Genomic DNA, 22,232 nt, shown 5'->3' on the forward strand with positions numbered 1-22,232 from the left:
TCCTTACAAAAACTGTACTGAAGGATGCTTAGCTGGCAGATGACTTAATTTTCCTCCTTCCCTTGTACCTGACAATACTTTGCTCAAAGTAGCCATTATGCTTTTAACTTGCTGGCTGAAACATTTATTGTTACAACTCCTCACGCCTCTTGGCTGATGGAAGAAAATCAATTTTGATCCCTGAGAAGCAAGTGCAAGTCTCCAACTTCACACACCAATGTGTACAATTGCAGCTGAAATTGAATCCAGATTAATTCACCATTCCAGGCATTTTACATTTATGCTGAGACCTTAAGACATTAGAACATACATGATTTACTGTTTTTAATTGGAGAAATGGGACAGAACTTTCTTCAAATGAAAAAGCAGTTTGCCAAACGAAGTTTACACAAAGCAAATGAGGTTTATGGTGACAATGAAAGCATACTTCAAAAAATTAACCTTCAGCTTTTTGCAAAACAAGTATTACAACAGAATGCAACAATCCAGCCACTGCAGGATTTTAATGCTACAATAATTCTGGTCTTCCTTAAAGGGCAACAATTCTGCCCTTTCTTAGATAACCCAGTTCAAGACACATTAGAAAAGGAAGTCTGAGCAATTAGAAGCCAAACTACAGTAACCAGGTAGCAATAAAGATACAGAAAGCATGTGCATTTCCCAACAGACACAAGTTTAACACTGAAAATATTCCAAGCAGGTACGAGAGAGAGGGAGGGGAGGAGAGAACTTACTGTACTGCTTCAAAGATGCACTATACACATAATGCAGCAGTACAGGATACACTAACAGATGAAGGCAACTGAAAAGGCAGTACTCACCCAAAATATTAAATTGAAAAGGAACATCATGTATTTCAAACAACACAGGCAGCCTCTTGCCATGTTGCACTTCTTAAATTCTAAAAGGAAAACAAAGGATAGATCCAGGTAAAAGACCACGTATTTGCTGCCTTTGGGTGCACTGTATTTTTCACTTTTTACGCCAGTTCCAGTCCCAGCGCCGGTCCCGGTTCCGACCCCAGTGTGGCTCTGTGTGCGTGATCCAGTTGTACCATAGAAAGCTCCTGCAGTAAAACCTCGACCAAATTGCCTCCCTGAGGTAGAAGGTTTAGCAAAATCTGAGTCTTTGCTATCCAAAGATGGACTCCGGTGAATTGAAGAATCCTCACTACTTGACTTCTCCATGATCTCTCTTTTCACAGTTGTCAGATTTAATGTATAGCATCTCTCAGCATTAAATGCAGTGCCTTGCAAATGCCACAGTGCGCTAAGAGCTGTCTGTGTTTTGCTTCTCTTTTTCTTCGTACATAAATCAGATAATCACTGCAGAATTTATTCACTGCATTGTTGCTGGATTTATTTTTTATAGCAATATAGGCTGTACTCTGTCTGTCTGAAGCATGGATTTATACATTAATATCCCATGCAAGAGCACACTCATGATTTATCTTGATGAATCAGTTATGCAGAACTTTGATTTTTATTAAAAAGAGCCATAAGCTCCTTCTCTGCACTCCTAGTCTACAGTCCTCTAATCTATAGGCAGCAGATGGTCCTTGCATCCATTTCCAAAAAGCTTCTGCAGTACACCTGGGAGAGTCTCCTCGAGCCGGAGCACTTTCCTTGCTCTCAGCTTCCCTCTCTGTGTCTCTCTGACTCTCTCTCATGCGCTGTCTTTTTTCTTTCCACCCATTTGCAGTGTCTCATTCAGTAACCAGCTACCGGAGCGCACTCTGTGTTTCACTGCTGTTGCCGTGAAATCATCAGCAACTGCAACCACTGGGCATTTCCCACAGAAATCCCTGACCTAACTATCGAGTAATAAATCCGCCCTCCTGCTCGCCCCTCCCCTCTGCTTTCCATCGGGCCAGTTAGCAGAAGCCTTCTCCTCCAGGACACGCCTCCATGACATAATATCTTTAATAGGATTAGAATTACTCTTGACTATACAAGTGCACAACAGAAAATCTCTTTAAATGTCAAGTACTGTTTAGCTGTTTATGCGCTAGAAGCGTTAGACAGAGATATTCCTTCGATGCAATAAAATACAGAGAAAGTATGGATTCGATAGACAGGTGCTAACCTCTCTCTGCTCATTAACAGCGACTTACGTTTTTTTTCTGGCTTAAACAAGTCCCACGGGACAAGCAATGGGAATAGGCTGGCACCCAGCATACATTGCTGAGGCACACATCTCAGCTGTACATGCACACAGCGTGACACCATCACCTGTGATACAATTAACCAGAACCGGAACAGCAGAGCTGCTGCCTCTTACCGGGTCATCATTCAATTCTTAAAACTCCTGAAATGTAAGGGGATCTGAGCCTGCAGCTCTTTACACGCTATTTAACAAGTACACCAGAGATTCCCGTTGTGTACAGCAATAAGCCATCTTACATCACAGGTCGTCTGTGAACTAGAAACACTGACCCAAATGCCATATTTCTTTTCCACAGAGGAGTGCAACATGCCTGCCAGGACTCTGAAACGGGGAGAGCACGACCGTGCACGTGTGCCTGCACATATGTATGCAAGAGCCTGGAGGGGAGGAAGAGAAACACTTCAGGTCACTACTCCCTGTACTTCCAAATTCGTCATTTTGTCATAAGCACAAAAGCAGCGCACCAATGGTGCAAAGTGCTGTAGCAGATTTAAAATACAGGTTATTCTTTTCTTTCTATAAAGAAAGAAACCACATTAGAAGGCCACTGTGAAGGAAATACAGCTACCAGGAAAAGCAAAATTCCATGCAATTTTCAACTGATCCCTTCACATGCACATTAAAATGTACTGTTAATGGTGATATCAGGTATCTTTGAAAAAAGGCTGTATAACATTTATTCAATCTTACATATCTCTGGTCAAAAGCCTCTAAAAATCCTGCAATTTTTATGTACCAACATCAGAACCAGCACTCTAAAGCAGTGCCGTACCTTTCTTGACAGGTTTTTTCTGCTAAAAGATCCCTCCACTAAAAAAGCATGTGAGATACACAGTACTTCCATGTGTAATCTCTCTCTCTCACCTATCCTGCTCTATAATAAGATTTTAACAACAGGCAGGTCCAAGCCCATATAAACAACATTAGTTCACTTTGTTTTTCAAAAGTCATTTCAAAGCTCCCTGCATCAAATATGTCCGTCAGAAAGGCGACTGCAGGATGACTGCTCAGCACTATGTGACAGCAGAAATAGTTACACACAAAATACCCAAGTAAAAAGAGATAAATTAACATTTACCAAAGTAGAATGGGCATTTCTGTACATGTCTGCAGTGCACATACAAACTTCACCATAAGCAGTTATCAAGAAGCAACATTCTCACCAAAAAACAGGGAAGCAACTTGCAGGTCATGGCCAGGTACCTGCTTCAAACACCAGAACCTGCAGAATAACTCACACTGAAGCACAAGACAAATGTCCGAGTATGGATTTAGAAGACTGAAAAAACTCTTCAGTTTGAAATTCACTTACTGGAAGTGTAAAGTTGTAGCACTGCAAACTAATGCTGCAGCTAGTTATTTTCAGTGGTTTTGCTTGTCATACAAAACTGAGCTCTCAGCCAAAAAATTGTGAGAACACACTAGCACTTTAAAGCATTTTTAGCTTTTTAGTTTTTGCACCCTTTGGTTTGCCATAAAATTTATACTGACTTAGACTAGCAGGAAAAAAAATGGCAGTGCACTTGTGAATATTAATGCAAAATAAATATTTGCCTTTCCATTGAAAGTACCTGACAAAAATAATTAATCCACCCTCCTCAAGGTTAAAAAATTTTAAGAATATTCCGTAATACGAAAAAAAAATTCACAAGTGCTCTAATGATTTGTAAATAGTGAAAACTTTCTACTGGTGGTTAAAGCAAAAAAAAACTACAAAAAGCAAAACAACTATACCTCCCAACCTTTCTTGTTTATTTTTACCTCCAAATACTACAAAATACTGGTTTATGACACCATTACCTCTAATGTACCTTCCATTACGAGATCTCCATGACTGGTCTACAGCACAGTTCGTATTTCCAAAGAGTCCCAACCAAAGGCACACGTAAAGTCAACAGCATAAAAATCCAGACCTGAGCAAGGAGCAGTGGGGAAAGCACGGTTCCAGATCAGCCTCTCCCCTGCTGTGTAGCAAGAAAACATATGACTCTCTTATGGTTATACTGTGGCCACCAGAGAGACTTTACAAGCCTCAGTAACCTTCAGCCACTTGAATTTGCAGCCACGGAGTGTCTTTACAGATCAGAAGCCAGCTCCTGCTGCTGCAACTCCAGCTCAGTGTTCAGGTAGCTCAGCTAATAAACCACCCGGGGCTGCTTATTTGCTGAAAAAATAAATGGTGGGAAAGCTGTAAGCAGTCTGTCCAGCTGTGTTTTGACCAGCCATTGCACTCAACTCTGCCTCTGACTGAGACTTCAGCTGAAGGTGTTGCTGTGTGGCAACAGCACCTTTCAGGGTCCCATCAACAGTGTAACCTCAGCATGGGGACAAACACATTTTGCTTCACTACAGATCTTACCTCTGTTTAGCAATCAGGGCATGAAAAACATTCAAAAGCTCACTCTGTACTTCATTAATGTTTGATTACTGAATCACAGAATTTTGTTGCTGACTGATGCCTTCACATCAAGAAAATAATTTCAGTCCCACATGTATATGCCTGGGACAAGGCAATAAGCATCAATCCCCTGCATTTAAATGGCTCTTCCAAATATTAAGGGTAAAAACTTAGGCCACTTTCAGATAGCAGAAATGTGAAAACCAATGTGACAATGGGTGTAGGCAAAAAATGGGAAGGAATGGTATAGCAATATGGTCAAAAAGCATAGGCTGGCTCTCCTACTGAAACTGATTTATTTGGTTCCCTCCTGGAAACAGTTCACCATAGTCCCCAAAGGACACATCCCAGCATCTTCATTTCTTAGTGAGTTTCAAAAATTATTTAATATTTTTTTCTCATCCTGAAGTTGAAATCTCACCAGAACTTCAGTGCCAGTGACACCCAGTTACAGTGCTCCTGAACCCCTCTGTTTGTTTCTACTCTCCTCAGCTATTTTTGCACAACTGGCTCGTGGAATCATGCTGCCAAACAGCAAAAGCTGCAAATTTAAACAGCAAGTTTAAAAACATATTTATAAACACAGATTTTGAAATCCATAATACACATATCAAAGGTGTATCAGCAATATGGAAAAAAAAAAAATTTCTTTTCCCCCTTTTAGAAGTTTCAAATCTATTTTACTTGACATTCCCCTTCAGTGAGCTTGCTGACCCAGTGAGAGAGAGAGGAATTACTACAGGCGAGAACAGGAAAAAATACTGAAGGCTGAGCAAAAATATTGTAAGTTTTTGTTGTGCCTCCCATGATTCTGAAAATGAAATATGAAACTCCAGGGATTTTTAAAAAAGAAAAATAAAAACTCTAGTCTCACCATGGTACACAACCAATTTTACATCTTACTATATATTTTATCTTGCAATTTCTATTAGGGAGGATAATGCTACTGTCACTATTTTAAATATGGAGAACTCGAGGACCAAGATGTTTGCTGGGGATGAATAGGAAACGCCTGGCAGAAGAGCAAACCAAATCTGTGCCTCACATATCCTCAGCTAATTCACTAGCCACTGCACCATTCTCAAATTAATTATTTTTGGAATCACAAGTTTTAGTAACTCTACCTCATAACTTCAGAACAATACTGAGATGCACAAATGCATATGCTACTAAGTTTTCAAAGGATACAGCTCTTAAATTCTGTCTTTTCTTTTGAATTATATTGACCAGGAACTAAATTTCACAAGCCTTCCTCAGGGTACATGGGATTGGCAAAGAACAGAGATTGCTGAGTATAAAGTCAGTGACTACATCTTTCCAGTCACTGCTCTGAATCTTGGAAGTCCATGAGAAGGAGTAAAGGAACAAGAGGTTGATAATAACAGCTTACACCTGACATACAGTTGCATATAGCTGAAAGCTCAGATTAAAAACATAAAAACAAATCAACACTGATTTTGGAATAAGCTTAAAGGGAAAAGGATGTCCAAAAGAACAGTACTGAAATTAGGATCACCAGAGAGACAGCTGGGGTTCTCAGGTCTTCCATGCTCTTGGTTCCATGCCAAAAAGTTTAGAGACTCCAGCAAGTTAAAATGCCTGGAGTTCTCAGGTCTTCCAAGGCTGCAGAATTTATCACCAAAAACCTGGATGCTCTGATGGTTGTAATGCACATGCTGGAACCTTCCAAACTCCAGTATGGATGTTGTAAGTCCAAAGTATTGTGCTGATCTTGGGATTGGACAAAAACAAGGTTGATTTCAAGGACAGCTTTGTGTGGTAGACAAGTTTTGAAATCTGCCTGTGTTTTTTTGAATCAAATAGCCCAAGCCATATGTAACCTTTGACACACTTTCATTTTCCACTAAGAAAAGTATTCCATTGGAAACAGACAGAACTACTGCAATTTCAGTTTTGGAGTCTCCAATCACTGATCATAGCTTCATACATTATTCAGAGTCTGTATCAACAGCTTGTTTCATACAAATACTAAGAAAGGATCACTGCTAAGTGTTCAGAGAAGAATGGAATGCACACTTAGTTTCCCTACTAGCATGAAGAGCAGCCATTTCTCTTATGGTCAGAAAACCACCATTTCCTTTGGTGCTTAGTGGACAGACAGCTGAGATAGAGATTGGATTCGTTAAGAAGCAGACTTACTCACAGCTGGTGCCTGTGATCTGACCAGCAAACAATTCCTATGTTTTGTGAGAGACAACAGCCTCATACCCTTCTCTCTTCACCTTCCAGCACAACCAAAGGTGTCCAAAAAGCATCACCTGATCCTCAATTCCCCCTGCAGAAGAAAGCCAGCTCCAGAGACCAGGTAAAAGAATCTGGGAAAGGTAAATATGCATACAGCATAAGCTGGAAGGAAAAACAGGATGCTCAGATGGATTTTTGGAGGCTGAACTCCATGTTCTGGGACTCCACCTAGCATTGGAATGGTTGAAGAAAAAGGAGGCCTTGCAGAGAGACAGGAGTGGGACAGCACTCCAGGAGGCAGGAACTGTGTGAAGGAACACCCCTGAGGAGAGGCACTGAGTTGGAGATCAGTGGGTAAAAAATCTTTTCTTATAGATACAGGAATTGAGTGTCTAGGCACCTCAATCCAACACCCACCTCCATTACTCCTGAATTCACCAAGAGAAATTATCCTTCTTGACATTGGCTCTAGAAAGGAAACAAATGGATCTGTTTCTATAACAAAAAACAAGAGCACAGCAGCTTGTGATTCCCTCTGATGAGTAACACTCCTTGCCTCCCCAGAGGTAAAAAAAAGAAGTAAAATCTCTTTGAATGGCCTAAATTAATAGTTAGTGGTTTATACTAACATATACTAGTGTGACGAGTTTATCCTTCCAATATGGAGTCCTCACTGGCTGGCTTTCCAAGAAAACAAGATCCTGTTGTAAGATTTTCCACTGTGCCAAATATTCTATCATTTGGTCCCTGGGATTTCCACTAAAAATAATTTACTGCTAACAATGCATATGTGGCTGAAATGTCTCATTTAGGAATTTAATACCAGACACAGAATGAGATTCTGTCTCCAAATTGTACAAAGGAATTAGCTGTAAATCATGTCAGGAACTTTAACCCACTGTGGTCAATTGCAGATAATGAGGTGATATGCTAATGCACAGGAGATGTGGGGCATGCAGATTAAAGTGCAATATGAGGTCCAAAACTAAGAAATTTTGATTATGTCACACCTTCACATCAGTTTTCTTTCAGGGAACCTCAGACTGAACACAAAGAATGTGTGAGTTTCCAAAGCGACAGAAAAACAGAACAGAACAAAAAATGGAAATCCTGCTACCAACATTTAAGCTTTTAAATCAAAACATTTGCACTATATACAGGGATCTTTTGGGGTTTGGTTTTCACTTCACAAACATAATGAAATATGCAAAATCTACTTCACCATTGTAAGTTTCACGTTTAAGAACTAAAATCCAGACACTCTATTTATTGATTGTTACTAAGAATCCTGGAAATCAGAGTCTTCTTGTCCTACATGTAGGGCAAGTCAACCCATACCACAGTCAGATATCCAAACAGAAAAACAAACATTAACAGCTGGCTCTGAAAAGAAAACCAACAAGCTGTTGTTTTTTTTCCTGAAGTCCCAAAACTACCCTACCAATTGTCCCTCTAGTAGGTGACAGAAAACAAGAAATATGAGGGCAAAGAGAACAGCATGTGCCCAAGCAGATAGGTCTATCCTACTGGGCAGCAGAGCTTAACAGATGCTTTGGAACAGTCTGTTTATGACTTTTAGCTTAAGAATCTGTATCCCTTTTAATTACAGGGTATTTATCTCATCTTCTGTAACAATGAATACATTTTTTCATCTCCATCAACAGCTAATCCTTAAATTCTGCTGAGAACTTAGCCTCAATATTTTAGGGCCGTGAGTTCTACAGATATGCATTATGTTAATAATAACCCAGCATCTTCCTCTTATTCACTTTCATTATTAAGCTTTCCAGTTCTATCCTCTGTCTGGATATTCATCCTCATCCCATAATTCATTAGTTTGTAATCCTCTATTACATCCTATGTTATTGTCTTTCATTAAACTAAGCACTTTTCAACATGTTCTGTTATTGAAAATTCTCTGACTCCCTAACAATTTAAGTTAACCATCTTAGGGCTTCTTTCTAATTGAGCTATGTTTCTACCATAATCTTTCCCAATCTGCTGATGAAAAGTTCTTCTTTTCAAAGGACAAGAGTTTATGTTCAGATTCAAAATAAATTTAATCAACTCTGTTTCTACCAACACCTTATCTTTACAAAAGTAAAGCTACTCAGATTCAACAGATATTTTTCCATTATCCTCATTCTGCTTTTCTATTTCAGATTCAAAATTTGGCTCTGAAAACGTTGAACTTTTCCCAGTTTAACAGGAAAACCCTTGTAGTTTAAATTTGTATCTTACCTGTAGGAGGAGTTTTCTCACTACAGTGACATGAGTCTAATAATGATACCTTGTAAAGTCACCAGGAAGACCACCCTCAAGAGAGGGATTACTTGTAAAGACATTGACATAAGCAAACCAACCCTTGGCCATCCATTAATGTGTAGTACAAACTGCTGTCTCCATCCAGTACACCAAGAAAAAAAAAAAAAAAAAAAAAAAAAAAGGATGCAGGGAAATGTTTTTACTTCCTATATAGAAAATATAAGATCAAGGGACTAGAAAGCTGCCAGCCAGAGGCAGGAAGGCAGCAGCATCACATCCCTGACACCATTGTGTGAAGAAACATCACAAATCAGATCTCCAAAACCATGCTTTAGAAACTAAAGACCAAAAAAAGAAAGCAGGGGCGAGGAAGTGAGAATGGTTCTTATTTAACACCTATTTTTTGCGGAGGTAAAGTACATGATCTGAGTGCTTCTCATCCACTCCCACAGTTTAGGTTTTTACATCTCCTATATTGACTACAGATTACAGAAAGTTAGCAAATAGCCAAAGGTTTTTGACTATCATGAGAGATGATATCCCTTCTTCCTCTTGGATGGTGCAGCATGATTTCATTAACACAATAACTTTTTTAACTGTGTCCAACGTGTACATGTCTCTTGAACAAAATCAGGTGGATTTTCTCTAACATCTGTTCCAAAGAGGCTTTCACCAGCAGTCTGCTGTTTTGAATTAACTGGCAGCTGGTGTCTATGTATTAGCAGAACTATTAAACTTAAAAACCAACAAATTGAAAAAAACATCATACAAATGGCTCCATGTGAAGAAAGAACCAAGAGAATGATGTAAGCATTCCTTTTTGAAAAGCAGCACACATCTCTGAAACCTGCTCAGTTATGCCATGAAGGAACATTTCTAAGCACATTCCTTTCACAATTGAATGAATTCCTTCATTGCTAAAATATTCATTTTTTGGCACTTAAACACAAACAGGTGTCATTACATGAATGGGGACATTTAAAACCACTGTGTCAGGGCTGGCAGAGACCCAGATGTCTTCAATGGGCAGCTACTCATCACCAGCCCCAGCCTCTAACCTCAGACTCACTGGAAGTGGCAGACTGAATGCCTTACTGGAGCATCATCACCCCAGATGTCTGAAAGTTATCAAAAGGCTGCTTTCCAGCAGCATTTCTAAGCAAAACCTAACCCCAGGTCCCACCTTCAGGTCAAAGAGGCACAGCTGTCAGAGAGGAGTCACACCACCCAATGAATTAAGTACCTGCCCAGAGCCAGTGGCCTCACAGATGAAGCTGGCATCAGAGAGGGCTGGCTTCAAGACACAGTCCCAGGTTCGTCTCTGCTGGGCCTCCAGTGTGACTCTGGGCAGAAATGTCTGGAAACAAGGGTGGGGTCTAGTCTCTACAGCCATTCAGTCCTCAGTCTACTGCTGGCACTCCCTGACCACAGGCTATCAACTGTGACATCAAGCTACACTGCCTAACAATTCTCAGCACATACCTCCTTTTATCTTTGAAGGCAGATGTTACTGAATTCATAAGAAACAGCTTTTGAGTAATTCAAGGTAACTGGAACATACCTTCATTGCCATTAACAGCACTTCTCAAGTTCTGATCAAAGCACTGCAGAACAGCCACATTCCATCCTCATTTGGGCTGGATTCATTTCTGTGGCTTTCAACAGACTTCCACAACATCTAGCCTGAGCAAAATTCACACTCCTTCCTGTCTTGAAGCTCTTTAAATTTATAAAAATAATCATATTTGACCATCTGCATCTGCCCTTGCAATAAAGCTTATTTATCTTCACAATAAAGTTTCTAGCACATTGTGTGGTAACACTCTAGGATGTGGTCAACTTCAAATATATATAACATCCATTTAAAATAGGATGTGTCTGTAACGTAGCAGTCATGCAATTAATGCTTTTTGCTTTGCCAACAACAGAGTCAGATTTAAATCCCAAGAGGAGGCAGATATTTTAGCCACCCTACTCATCTCACAAGAACGAGGCTAAATGGTTCTCATCTATTCTGCATGAGATACAAGAAAGGGTGTAATAATGAAAACAAGGTAACCCTCTTACTATAATCCAGCAGGTTTATGTAACGGTGCTGCTGTTCATGAGCTTTGTGATCGGTGTCAGCTCTTGTTACAAGGGTGTGAGAGATTTTAAATGACAAAGGAGAAAGGAAAAGGGGGGAAAAAGCAGTTTGACATGACCCTTTCTGTCAAGTCACAAAAAACTATCCAGCAGTTCAATTCCCTGACTTACAGTAGGAACTACTTAACTTTGTACAGTATATTCATTAACAAGCTTTTGTAAAGGCAGAAGTATAATGGGAAAACATAATTTTAATGACCTTATCTGCATTATGGAGGACTCATTTACATTGGAGAGAATGCTGTGTGCTAGCTGCAATACCAAGCATTCAAAGCCTAATATGGGGTGTAAAGAATGGGTGCAAGCATGTTTGACTCTTTCCCAAAAGCCAAGCCCACATTCACTTCATTTTGAGAAAGTTTAATTGTACCATCAGTGTCTCTCAGATAAGAGAAAACTAAGATAGATACCTTTGATCAGCAGTCAGAAACTAAGAACGTTCCAAAAATTCCTCACAGAGGCATCTGAAAGGCAGGGAAAAAAAAAATAAAAAATGAAAGGGTGTCTTTTGTAGGGGAAAACTATTTGTTTCATTCAATCTGCTCTGATCTACTTAAGTATGTCACAAGCATGCAGTAGCTATTGTATGAAATATCAATTGGCCTTTAGAAGCTGCACTTCATAAATTCATCACAGGCAGATATTTTCCATTTGCAAATTAATTGGGATGCTGGCATTTTATTTCAGAAGCAACCAACATGACGCTTCACGCTCTGCTCTGCAGACTGGTTCAGGGGAATCTATCAAAAATACATGGCCATAAACATTTAGCAAATGGTGTGTATCCAGATGGGGTTTTCAACAACATGAATGAAACTAAAGGCTTGCAAAATGCAGTATCATGTAAGGGTAGACAGCGACAGTTTGGATCCAAATGTGTCTTGCAGGAGTCAAGAATATGTATATAATCTTTCTCTCTTCTCTTCTAAATGTCCAAGTCTTGAGTAATTTTAAATCTAAATTGATTTACTGAAAAGGCTTTCCAGACTTCTTCCCTTCAGGAGAGCAAGCTAATATTAAATCTGCCATAATATAATCCATTGGTAATCTTTTGTTTGTTTTTGTTGCTGTTTTAACTCTACAATCCTCATGTCTATAAAACATAAACATGCAGGTATGGACATCAATGCCTCCAAAATGAAATTTTCCTGGATTTTATCCAGTTGATGGGTTCTCCTTCTGTGTTATTTTTCTCATATACTAATTTCTTATGTTGCACTTGCCCCTTTCCAGCCAAACATTCGCTCAAAAGTAACAGTAATTCTCTCAAGCCACCCAGACACTTTTCAGAAGTTTTATGAACTCATCTCATCCCATACCTGAATGACAACTTTTCTAAATTGACCGTATCTTACTCTCTCCTCCCCCACTTCTGTGCCAATGGTTTTATTACAGGTCTGTCTTGTATAATACTTAGTGTTTCTATTCCAGCAGCATGGAAGCTGTTATATCAAACGTTTATCAGTAATGGGGTCACTCCCCAAGCTGAAGCAAAGTAATTTGGCAGATACAATCATGAAAAGATTCTCTAAGTTTGTCACTTCCAGAAGAAACACAGTACTTGAAATACACAAGATTCCAACAAACCTGACTGCATGAACTGCACTCTGAAATCCCATATTTCTTGCATTTCAAGGATTGCTAAATTAAGTAATCGCAGTTCCCTGTGTTTTTCCCTTTTAAATCAACTTGAATGCTTTCTGCCCTGTACATTGAAAACAAAGTTTTGGAAACTGTTATATGGTAAGTTTAAAAAAAGAAGGAGAAGAAAAAATTTCTTCTCACCCCACTGGAAATGTGGTTGAAAGGCAACAAAAAGGAACAAAACATTAATCAACAGAAGTAGGACTTATGGATCTCTGAACATAGAAAAGGAACAGAGCTGATCAGTTCCAAGGTGCAGTTTCTCTTTACAGGTAATACTTTTCCAAACAGAATGATGTGTTGCACCTGTCCTGTAATTAGATGCCAGTCTTATGTATTATGCTGAAAAAAAAAAAGACTAAGAATATGTCTTGATAATTTCAAAGTTCAGTGCTTCCCAAAGAGTGCCTATAGCTATTCTATAACACCTTTAGCTCCATTTATACAGGTATCTCACTATTCCATCTGCTGTGCTTTTCTCTATCAAATATTGATATCTGAATCCAAAAGACTACATCAATACCAAGCTGCAGGCAGGAAGCAGGGAGTGGGGAATAATGAATTCTTCCCTAACAAATTGTTCCCAGGCACCAGAGCCTTCAAAATGTCTATCACAGAACTATCTTCATGTATTTTAAGCATCCTTCTTATTAAGGATCAGTTATTTCTATTTTACTATGAAGAACAAATGCTCAGAAACCAAATAATCCGAAACAGATTTCTACAGTGTTCTGCATTCTCAAGCACTGAAAAGAAAACCCTCAGACTACTGAAAGCCTGACATGGTAGACTGCTACAAAGTTCTTTGAACCAGGCTCCCTCTCAGATTTCACAGGCTGGTCAGCAGTAGCTCTTATACATAATCTGTAAACCTTCTTAAAGCAACCAGGGATCCTTTGAAATGAAAAAACAGATACACATTTTTGACACACATTTCTCAATACTGAGAAAACTTAAAGCATTGACTTCTCTTATAGAAGAGAAAAGGTACGTGCTTAGGGATAGAATTCCAAATTAAGATACCCTCAAGAGATGCTATACACTGTTTTGAAATAAAACTTCCACCTCATAAAATGTTAATATTAGGGCTTTAGGCAGACATTAAGGTCAGGACAGATGTGCTGCCTCACATGTAAAAGACTCTCACTTAAGACTCTCACTTTCCAGAAGGCCAATAAATGCCTTTCAGTAACAGTTACAGAAGATGGTGGTACTTTGTTCACAAGTACACACTTTGGTAACTCAAGCAATAGACAGAAGTTGCTCAGGGGAGAAGTTGACCTGGATATAAGTGAAAAAAGAATGCAGTAGGAGAACAATTAAACACTGGAACATACTGCTTAGAGAGATGTTAGAATCTCCCTTACTGGAAATATTCAAGAATCAGCTTAATTGGGGCCTGAACATGCTCTCCAGCATCTCCTTTCACCCTAGACTTTGCTGAGATTCTAACATTTTGTTCTAAGATCCGAAATTTAGACTGTGAAGGACTGGCACTGAACTTCTTGGAGTAGCAGTGACTTGAACTACACTTGAATGCACTGAAAGAATGGCAAATTGAAATTGCTATCCCACTGGTGAGAAGGAGAAAAAGGAGATGCTGCTTCTCAGTAGCTGGATTTGACAAATTAGGAACATCCTCATCCATCAATTGCATGTCTGCAGATCATAAAGCCTGTCTCATCTGTGTGACTTAATTTGGTAGTTATTCCTTCTAATCTGTTAACTATTGTCTTCTTTTAACAGCAGAAATTTCTTCTTTAACAGAAGAAATGACACAACAAATTCCAGTCTTTCCCATCACCATGACCTGCTTTTTTTGTTTTCCTACTGAAGTGTGAATTCCATACAAGAATGCATTTGTCAGAATGAAGGACCTTCCCCAAGGAAAGGAATGTCATTCATTTGCAAAAAGCAGGGATTAGTAATTATTTAAAGGCAATCCATCTGCCCCTGGAGATGTCCTGGCTGCACAGATGAAGGGCTGGTTTAATCTCTTCAAAAGTAAATTTCTGAAAGATCCCAAATAAAACTATTTACACAGGTGAAGAAAGTTTGATCCTTCAGCATAGAGATGGTGGAATTTCTTTTGGTGTTGCCACTATGACAATGGAAAGCTATTTAAAGACACTGACCTGACAAGCCAGTACAGTCTTAGATGCATCCATCAAACTAAAAAAAAGGCAAAATATTGCTACATCTGGCCATATACTGCAATAATTGCTTCATTGTTAGAGCTTTTAATGGTTGTATACAGTCTTGCCATGGGGTTGAGTCCCCCTAGGTGTTTCATTCTGCATCAGACATACATGGTGCATTAATTTCTTTGGGATTTTGAAGGATTATTAGTCATATTGTCTTTAACCTTTTTGAAATGAACCCTTCTAATGGCAAACATTAGCATATGGAAAAATTTCCTTGCAATGTTTTGCTTCCTTTGCTGTGCTATATCACAAGCAGCATAATATATGAAGAAGGCAAACAAATATGGTTTTGATCCTTGGGTGCTAATAATGCTAAAGAGCTCTTTTGATGGAATATGGAACTGCTGAAAGAGCAAAAATATTTTTAATTTCCCTACTTTCAGTACTCATGCGACTATAAAACACAATTAATTTTGATTATGAAATTAAAGAATCCTAGGCACATACTTCAAAAGTGTTGTACATTCCTTTCATTCTTAGAGAATCTGAAGGATTTTTATAGCCTGACATGATTTATCTTTTTGAGGCTCATCTGGGTAGCCATGCAGGTTGACAACAGGATTTCTTCCCATAGCAAGTGACCATATCCTATGTTAAAGTAGCATTGTCTGCTGTAACTCCAAGGAAAAAAAAACTTGCTACAGCCCAAAATATCCAGGATAACATTCCTATGTGTGTAAAAGTAATAAGCAATTCTACTGCTCCCAACAGGATCAGATGTCCTTTAGAATTTTAGAAGCGTTATTTCAGTGTGTCTGTACAGCTAAGTAGACACCTACTACAAGATTTAAAGGGCATGAATATACAGAAAATTAGAAGAATTTTCTTTTTAAGCTCCAAAAAAAATACAGACACTGATAACCTTAAGTCATTCAGTGGCCAATTCCAGTTTATCCTGGTGGCCTCTGTGTCTCCACACCTACTAAAAAAAAAAAAAAAATTCTCCCTCTTAGCTAAAAATGAAGTTGCAACATGGCAACAGTAACAGATCCTGGCAACTCTTTCTTCCCCAAATAATGTAACTTATTCTCACTCTGGATTTCTTAGGAAGTAAGATTTATGCATCCAGACTGTGTTCAGTGAAACCTGAGGGAAGGGATCAGGCAGGGTGCTGTACAAGCCCTGGAAACCCAAGCCAGTGCTGAGCAGCATGTGTCTGGAGTATCAATAGCAGCAAGGCAGAGCAGCGTGTGAGGCTGACCCAGCACCTGCATGAAGGAAGAGCAGGCACATACAGAGCTGGGCTCACATCCTGCACTTTCACCCTGCACAGCCCACACAGGGGCACAGGGGAGATCCTGCAGTCTGGCCAGGGTGGAAAGTGAGGAAGGGAGAGCTCGACCATCCAAAAGAAAATCAGAACTCATTCACTCTGCTCTTGGCAGAATTTTAAACAGTAACAGACAGAACTGGAGCTGGGCAGTCACACCTTCAGCTCAAACAGTGTGGAGTAGCCTCAAGCACACATCACAACAGCAGCAGAAAGTGAATTTCTGCACAGTGTACTCTGCCCCTCAAGCCCCATGACCTGGACAAAGGCTTTAAAGGGGCCCTGCACAGAGGCAGGAGCAAGGCTGAGTGCCCTGCTCAAAAGGGGTTCTGCCATTTCCAGCACCACAGATTGGCCTCTCTTTAAAATACCTCTCTCCCCACATTGATTTAGGATATATGCTCCAGATAGAATACATTCTCCTGATTTAACAGTTCTCTAAGTTTAATCTCATTTTATTTTCTCTTTATGTGTCTAAACCCATCGCCCCCTTATTTTTCTGCTCTGAGGCTCACAATTCCCAGTTTGTTTTCAAAGCTCATTAAGAGAATTTTCTCTCTCCCTCTGTCATATCATTAACAGAAATGTTACACAACTCCAGTCTAACTCTCAACCGACATAACCATTGCACTACTGCTGATAATCAGCTCCTGTTTATCTTTCACCCAACTTTTTCTTCCTACCCAAGTGAATTTCAATTAATCTTCATGTTAGAAGGTAAACATATACCTACTTCCCTCTTGGTTCCCTAAAATCATTAATTTTGCAATTCTATCAGAAAAAGCAATTACATTGTCTGGCAAGATTTATTCTTTATGAACTCATGTTGTTATTGCTTACAATTCTGTCACCCTGCAGACTCTGAGTTTGCATCCTCTTTTAATATCAGGCCCATTATTTTACCAGGGTTATACTTTCAGGACAGTAATTGCTAAGAAAAACTTTGGCTTTCTTTTGAAGGTCAACATTATAGTTTCCAGTCTTCACTCATACTGACATTTCATTTTAGCTACCATCTCACAAAAACAATCATCACACAATAGTGGCACAGCAAGAAGGCTCACCAAACACAAACTATTTAAACTGAGGGGTAAGAAAGAGGGAAAAATCAACTTTTCTTTTTTACATGATCCCTTTGTCCCTCTTTAATATTAAAGGAAATTTTAACAGTCAGCCTTCTGCTACAATAAAACATTTAGAGATACTGTTTGGACTTTCAGAATGATGCAGGGTAAAAGGGACCCCTTGAGATCACCTAGTCCAACCCCATGGTCAAAGCACAGCAAGCTTCAAAGCTGTATCATATTACTTAAGACCTTGCCCAGCATAATTTGGAGAACTTCCAAGGTTGGTGATTCCACAGCTTCCTAGAGCAACATCTTCCCACAGCAGCATGCCCAGGAAAAACCTTTTCCTTCATTTAGGACTTACAGAGGCACCATGACCACTGCCTCTTGTCTTCCCTGAGGAATTCTGAGAAGAACCTGTCTTCTCTACCACACTCCCTAAGTAAAGTAAGGCTATGAAAATCAGCCTGTTCTGGCTAAATCAGTCCAACTACCTACATCTTGTAAATAGTATGTGCTCCAGATACTTTGGAATCTCCTTGTGGCCTTTCACTGCATTTGCTTGTCAGCATCAACCTGGTAAGACCAGCCCTGGGTACAGGTCTAGTGTGGCCTCATCAGCACTGAGCATCAGGAAACAGAGATAATCCCCATTGCTACTGTAAGACATTTGACTGCATTTTCTCAATCTCAGTTTTCCAGGTTTTTGCAAAGTGGTAACTTTTAATATTGACTGTCCTTGCACTCTATGCAGAGGATTGCTAATCGCACTGAAAATCAAATCTTTGAATTGATGCATTCAGTAAAGCTGGTGTTTAATAAACTAAATTATTTACAGAATTTGCACTTGATCTCTACAAGCCTGTGTATGCTTTTAACCAGTTTTCTGCCATCAACCAAGCAACAACTCAGCAGGGTGAAAAGCAGCTTGATAAAGTGGGTAACACATGGAGGGGAAGATACTTGACTAAAGCCTTGTATTTGTACCCCAGTGTTAGAGGAGCAAAGGCAGGACAGTTGCAGACAGGATGATCAGCATCCAGTGAGGAAAAGCTGACTTGCAAGTCTCAAAGGTGGAAACAACTGCCAAGCAAAGTGACAGAGAGAAAGGCTGCAACAAAGAGGACAGGTAAGAGAAGACAGATAGGAATTCAGACCTGCAAATTTCTAGAAATGCAAATACCTGCAACAGGACAAAAATCAATAGTGTAAGGTGCAAACAGCATTGTTATGCCTGCCTTAACCATTGTTAAGCAGGACAAGAGGGAGAAAGTGGCAGGGCAGACAACAGCAAGCAGCTGTAGCAGTTCAGTCAGTTCAGAAGGTTCATATTTTACTAGGCCAGGAAGTGGTAAAAACACACAAAACTGGAAGATTTTCTCATATGTATTCTTAAAGCTCAGCAAGATCAAGTTTTACCTTGGCTGAACTTTTAAACATTTTCTATGCTGCTGTTCATACTAGATTGGGAAAGAGATTTCTCAATACTGGCCATATCACAAGGACCATGGAAGCTAGAGAAGACAAGTGAGTGAAGATGGTCTGTTTTTTCTGGTTTTTATGTTCTTTCACAAACCAAAAAAACCAAGGTTAATGCTGTCCTGGTACACAGCACAGACCAATGGCTCTAGTGGCAAAAAAGAAATAATAAATAAAGGGGCAGTGCTGGCCAGGAGACCATAAAGGGACATGCATTGTACATATCTTTTGCTTTTCAATTTCAGTTCAGGGATTTCTCTTAAGATGTACCTATCAGCCTCTGCTTTCCATTCTGCTTTAATAGTGATGTTCTTATGAACACAGAATAGTTCTGTTATAGTTTAGGAGTATTATGGACTAATTTTACTCTCAGGATATTTATTGCATTCATCTAGTGGCTTAATAGAGAAGCTGGAAAAACAAACAGTAAGAAAATAGGATGGTTCAAAACAATGTCTCCTTGCAAACATCTGAGGGCTATTATGAAACAAAGGTCTATATGCTATACATATTACAAGTAAAAGAAGCTCCTCTCTTGCAAGAGGCCAGCTGGTTGGAGCAGTGTCTTGGGAAGCCAGGCAGAATGCCAATTCTGGCTCCAGCAGAAACAGAAATACAGAGTCTGACAGCTGAGGAGAGTTCTTTGAGACCAAGAAGCAAAGAAAGTGGTATCTAGCCCTGTGACTATCTCATAAAAAAAGTATAACCTAATGTAGTTTTGATTTCCTTTACCTCCAGTACATTCAAAGTTCTTGGAAAAGGAAAAGGGCACTAAGGGACATCTGCAAATACTTAAAAAACATTTCCAGCATAGTTACACAACATAAAAGTGCACTTCTATGGTCAGCAATTTTTTTATTTTGGAAAAACTGTGTGAGGAACATTTCTGTGCTGAACTTCACATGGTGTGTCATCCATTGTTTTACATTCCAGTTTCACAGTTCAGGATCACCAGGTGAGTCACAATTTAAGTAGATGACACAAAATCCACCAGAAGCTATTTTCAGATAAATACACTTTTATCACTTTTCAGCATTTGTAAAGGCATTCTGCATGGTCAGCAGAACCAGCTGTGTACTTCTCTGCAGCCTGCATTCATAATTAGATTAGCCAAGCTATTTTATTAGGATCATTTATCAGGCATCCATCCTAGAGTTCAGGCATCCTGTGTCTTGGAGAAGTTTAGTGGGGACAGACCAAAGCTCTTATTCAACAGCAAGATGTCAGAGATGGAGAAAGGCCAATGAGAAATGCCCAAAAGAAGCCTAAGACATGTAAGTTCCAGTTGCTAGCACTGGAAAACCTCTAAGAATATTGTGTTAATACTCATCTGCATAAAAGAAACCAAATTATTTGTGGAGTTCTTTGATCTCAAATGTCCAACACCAAAAAAACTCCATACACACCAAACCAACCCAATTTTCACTCCTCCTTCCTTCAACAATATTTAAATTTCAGATTTCCAGCTACTCAACTAGAAAGAATAACTAGAATCTGCTAAGAGCTGCCAAATCTGGTAGCCCCATTAAGGCAAGGCAGTGCAGGTTCACATCTCCACATCCAGCCAGTAGCAAGGCCATGCACATATTCCAAATGCACACACATACTAACATGGAATATCACAGAATCACAGAATTGTTGAAGTTGAAAAAGACCCTGAAGATCATCAAGTCCAACCATTAACCTGTCACTGCCAAGTTCACCAGTAAACCATGTCCCCAAGTGCCACATCTACACATCTTTTAGTTACCCTCAGGGATGGTGACTCAACCACTTTCCTGAGCAACCTGTTCCCATGCTTGGCAATCCCTTCAGTGAAGAAATTTTTCCTAAAATTCAATCTAGACCCCATCAGGTGCAACTTCGTGTAGATATAGACAGTAGGCTTGATCTTGTGCTGCTTGCTGGCTGATCAGGAAGAAAGCTCATCAGAGTGAAATTTGTGTTATTTGTGCACATAAACAACATGAATCCCTCCAACTGCTGACCTTAGGTGCTTGGTCTGTCCAGCATCAGGGCCCTGGTCTCCACTCTTGCTGACACAAGTGATAACCCATGAGGCTGCATAACCCCTCCTGTGGTTTGTGCTGTGACCCCTGGCCATGGCTCTACTTGCTGACACTTAGACTCAATGCATCCACAGAGAAAAGGTAGCACCTCACCCACAGAATAAGAATATAAAATGAACTGCAGTGATTAGACACAGGGTGTAGCCAGGGAATGGAGCGAGGCGAGGTGAGGCAAGGATAGAATAGAACAGAATAGAATAGAATAGAATAGAGTAGAATAGAATAGAATAGAATAGAATAGAATAGAATAGAATAGAATAGAATAGAATACAATACAATACAATACAATACAATACAATACAATACAATACAATACAATACAATACAATCCTTTCAGTCAGAAGGGCCCTTAGGCAATCACCTAATCCAACTACCTGACCTCTTCAGGGCTGACTGAAAGTTAAAGCATGTTATCAAGCTCATGGTCCAAATGCCCCTTGAACACTGAGAGGCTTAGGACATCAACCCCCTCTCTAGGAAGCCTGTCCCAGTGTCTGACCACTCTTTTGGGGAAGAAATGCTTCCTGATGTCAAGTCTAAATCTCCACTAATGCAGCTTTGAAACATTCCTTCTTGTACTATCACAGGATGCCAGGATCTCTTTTCTCCAGATTGGACCAACCCAGAGCCCTCAGCCACTCATCCCAGGACACACCTTCCAGCCCCTCCACAGCTTCGTTTCCCTCCTCTGCACACATTCAAAGACTTTCCCTCCCCTCTGAAGTGGAAGTGCTAGAAGTGCTGCCAGCACTCCGGAGAGGCTGTACCAGTGCTGAGCACAGCAATGATCCCTCCTCTGCCCGGCTGTGCTCCCGTGTTTGATGCCCCAGGACAGGGTTTGTGCCCTCTGGGCTGCCTGGGCACACCCTGCTGACTGACTGAGCTGCTGCCCACAGCACCCCCAGGGTGCCTGCAGGGCACTCCCCAGACTCCTCTCCCAGTTTGTATCTGTGCCTGCAGTTACTCCATCCCAGGTGCAGCACCTGGCATTGTTGCTGTTACATTTCATGACAGAGATGATTGCAAATGAACTGACCAGCCTCTCACGTTGACTCATCTTGACAGGCTTTGCACCCACACCATAGGCTGACCCCTCTCCTGTGACAATGTGGGGAGAAGTCAGGTCAGGGTGTTCCCTTTGCAGTACTTTGGGTTGGTCGGGTTCTCTCCCCTTCTGGGCCTTTATGTTTATGACTCTTTTATCACATAACCTAAGAGTATCCTCTGAAATTTGGCATGAATGGATCCAAGGCTGCACTGTGCTTAACCACTGCACTTATTTCTCCCATAAAATCAATCAAGGGAAACGGGACAGGGCAT

At 40.1% G+C, this 22,232-nt stretch overlaps 1 protein-coding gene across 9 annotated transcripts in view; it reads right to left on the bottom strand.

Annotated features, from left to right (window-relative positions):
- The window catches only part of TSPAN9 (tetraspanin 9), a 166,781-nt gene that overhangs the window by 89,498 nt on the left and 55,051 nt on the right, over nucleotides 1-22,232 (bottom strand). For 8 of the 9 annotated variants that reach the window (XM_079309057.1, XM_079309054.1, XM_079309052.1 and 5 more), the window contains one exon: nucleotides 822-901. In XM_079309057.1, coding sequence (XP_079165183.1) covers nucleotides 822-884 — 63 coding nt within the window. In that variant the 5' untranslated portion in view covers nucleotides 885-901. Of the gene's footprint in view, nucleotides 1-821; nucleotides 1,203-22,232 lie in introns of those variants that run through there. The other variant, XM_079309049.1, reaches the window with a different exon arrangement.

This window comes from Erithacus rubecula (assembly GCF_903797595.1).
Source record: "Erithacus rubecula genome assembly, chromosome: 1".
NCBI lineage: Eukaryota > Metazoa > Chordata > Aves > Passeriformes > Muscicapidae > Erithacus > Erithacus rubecula.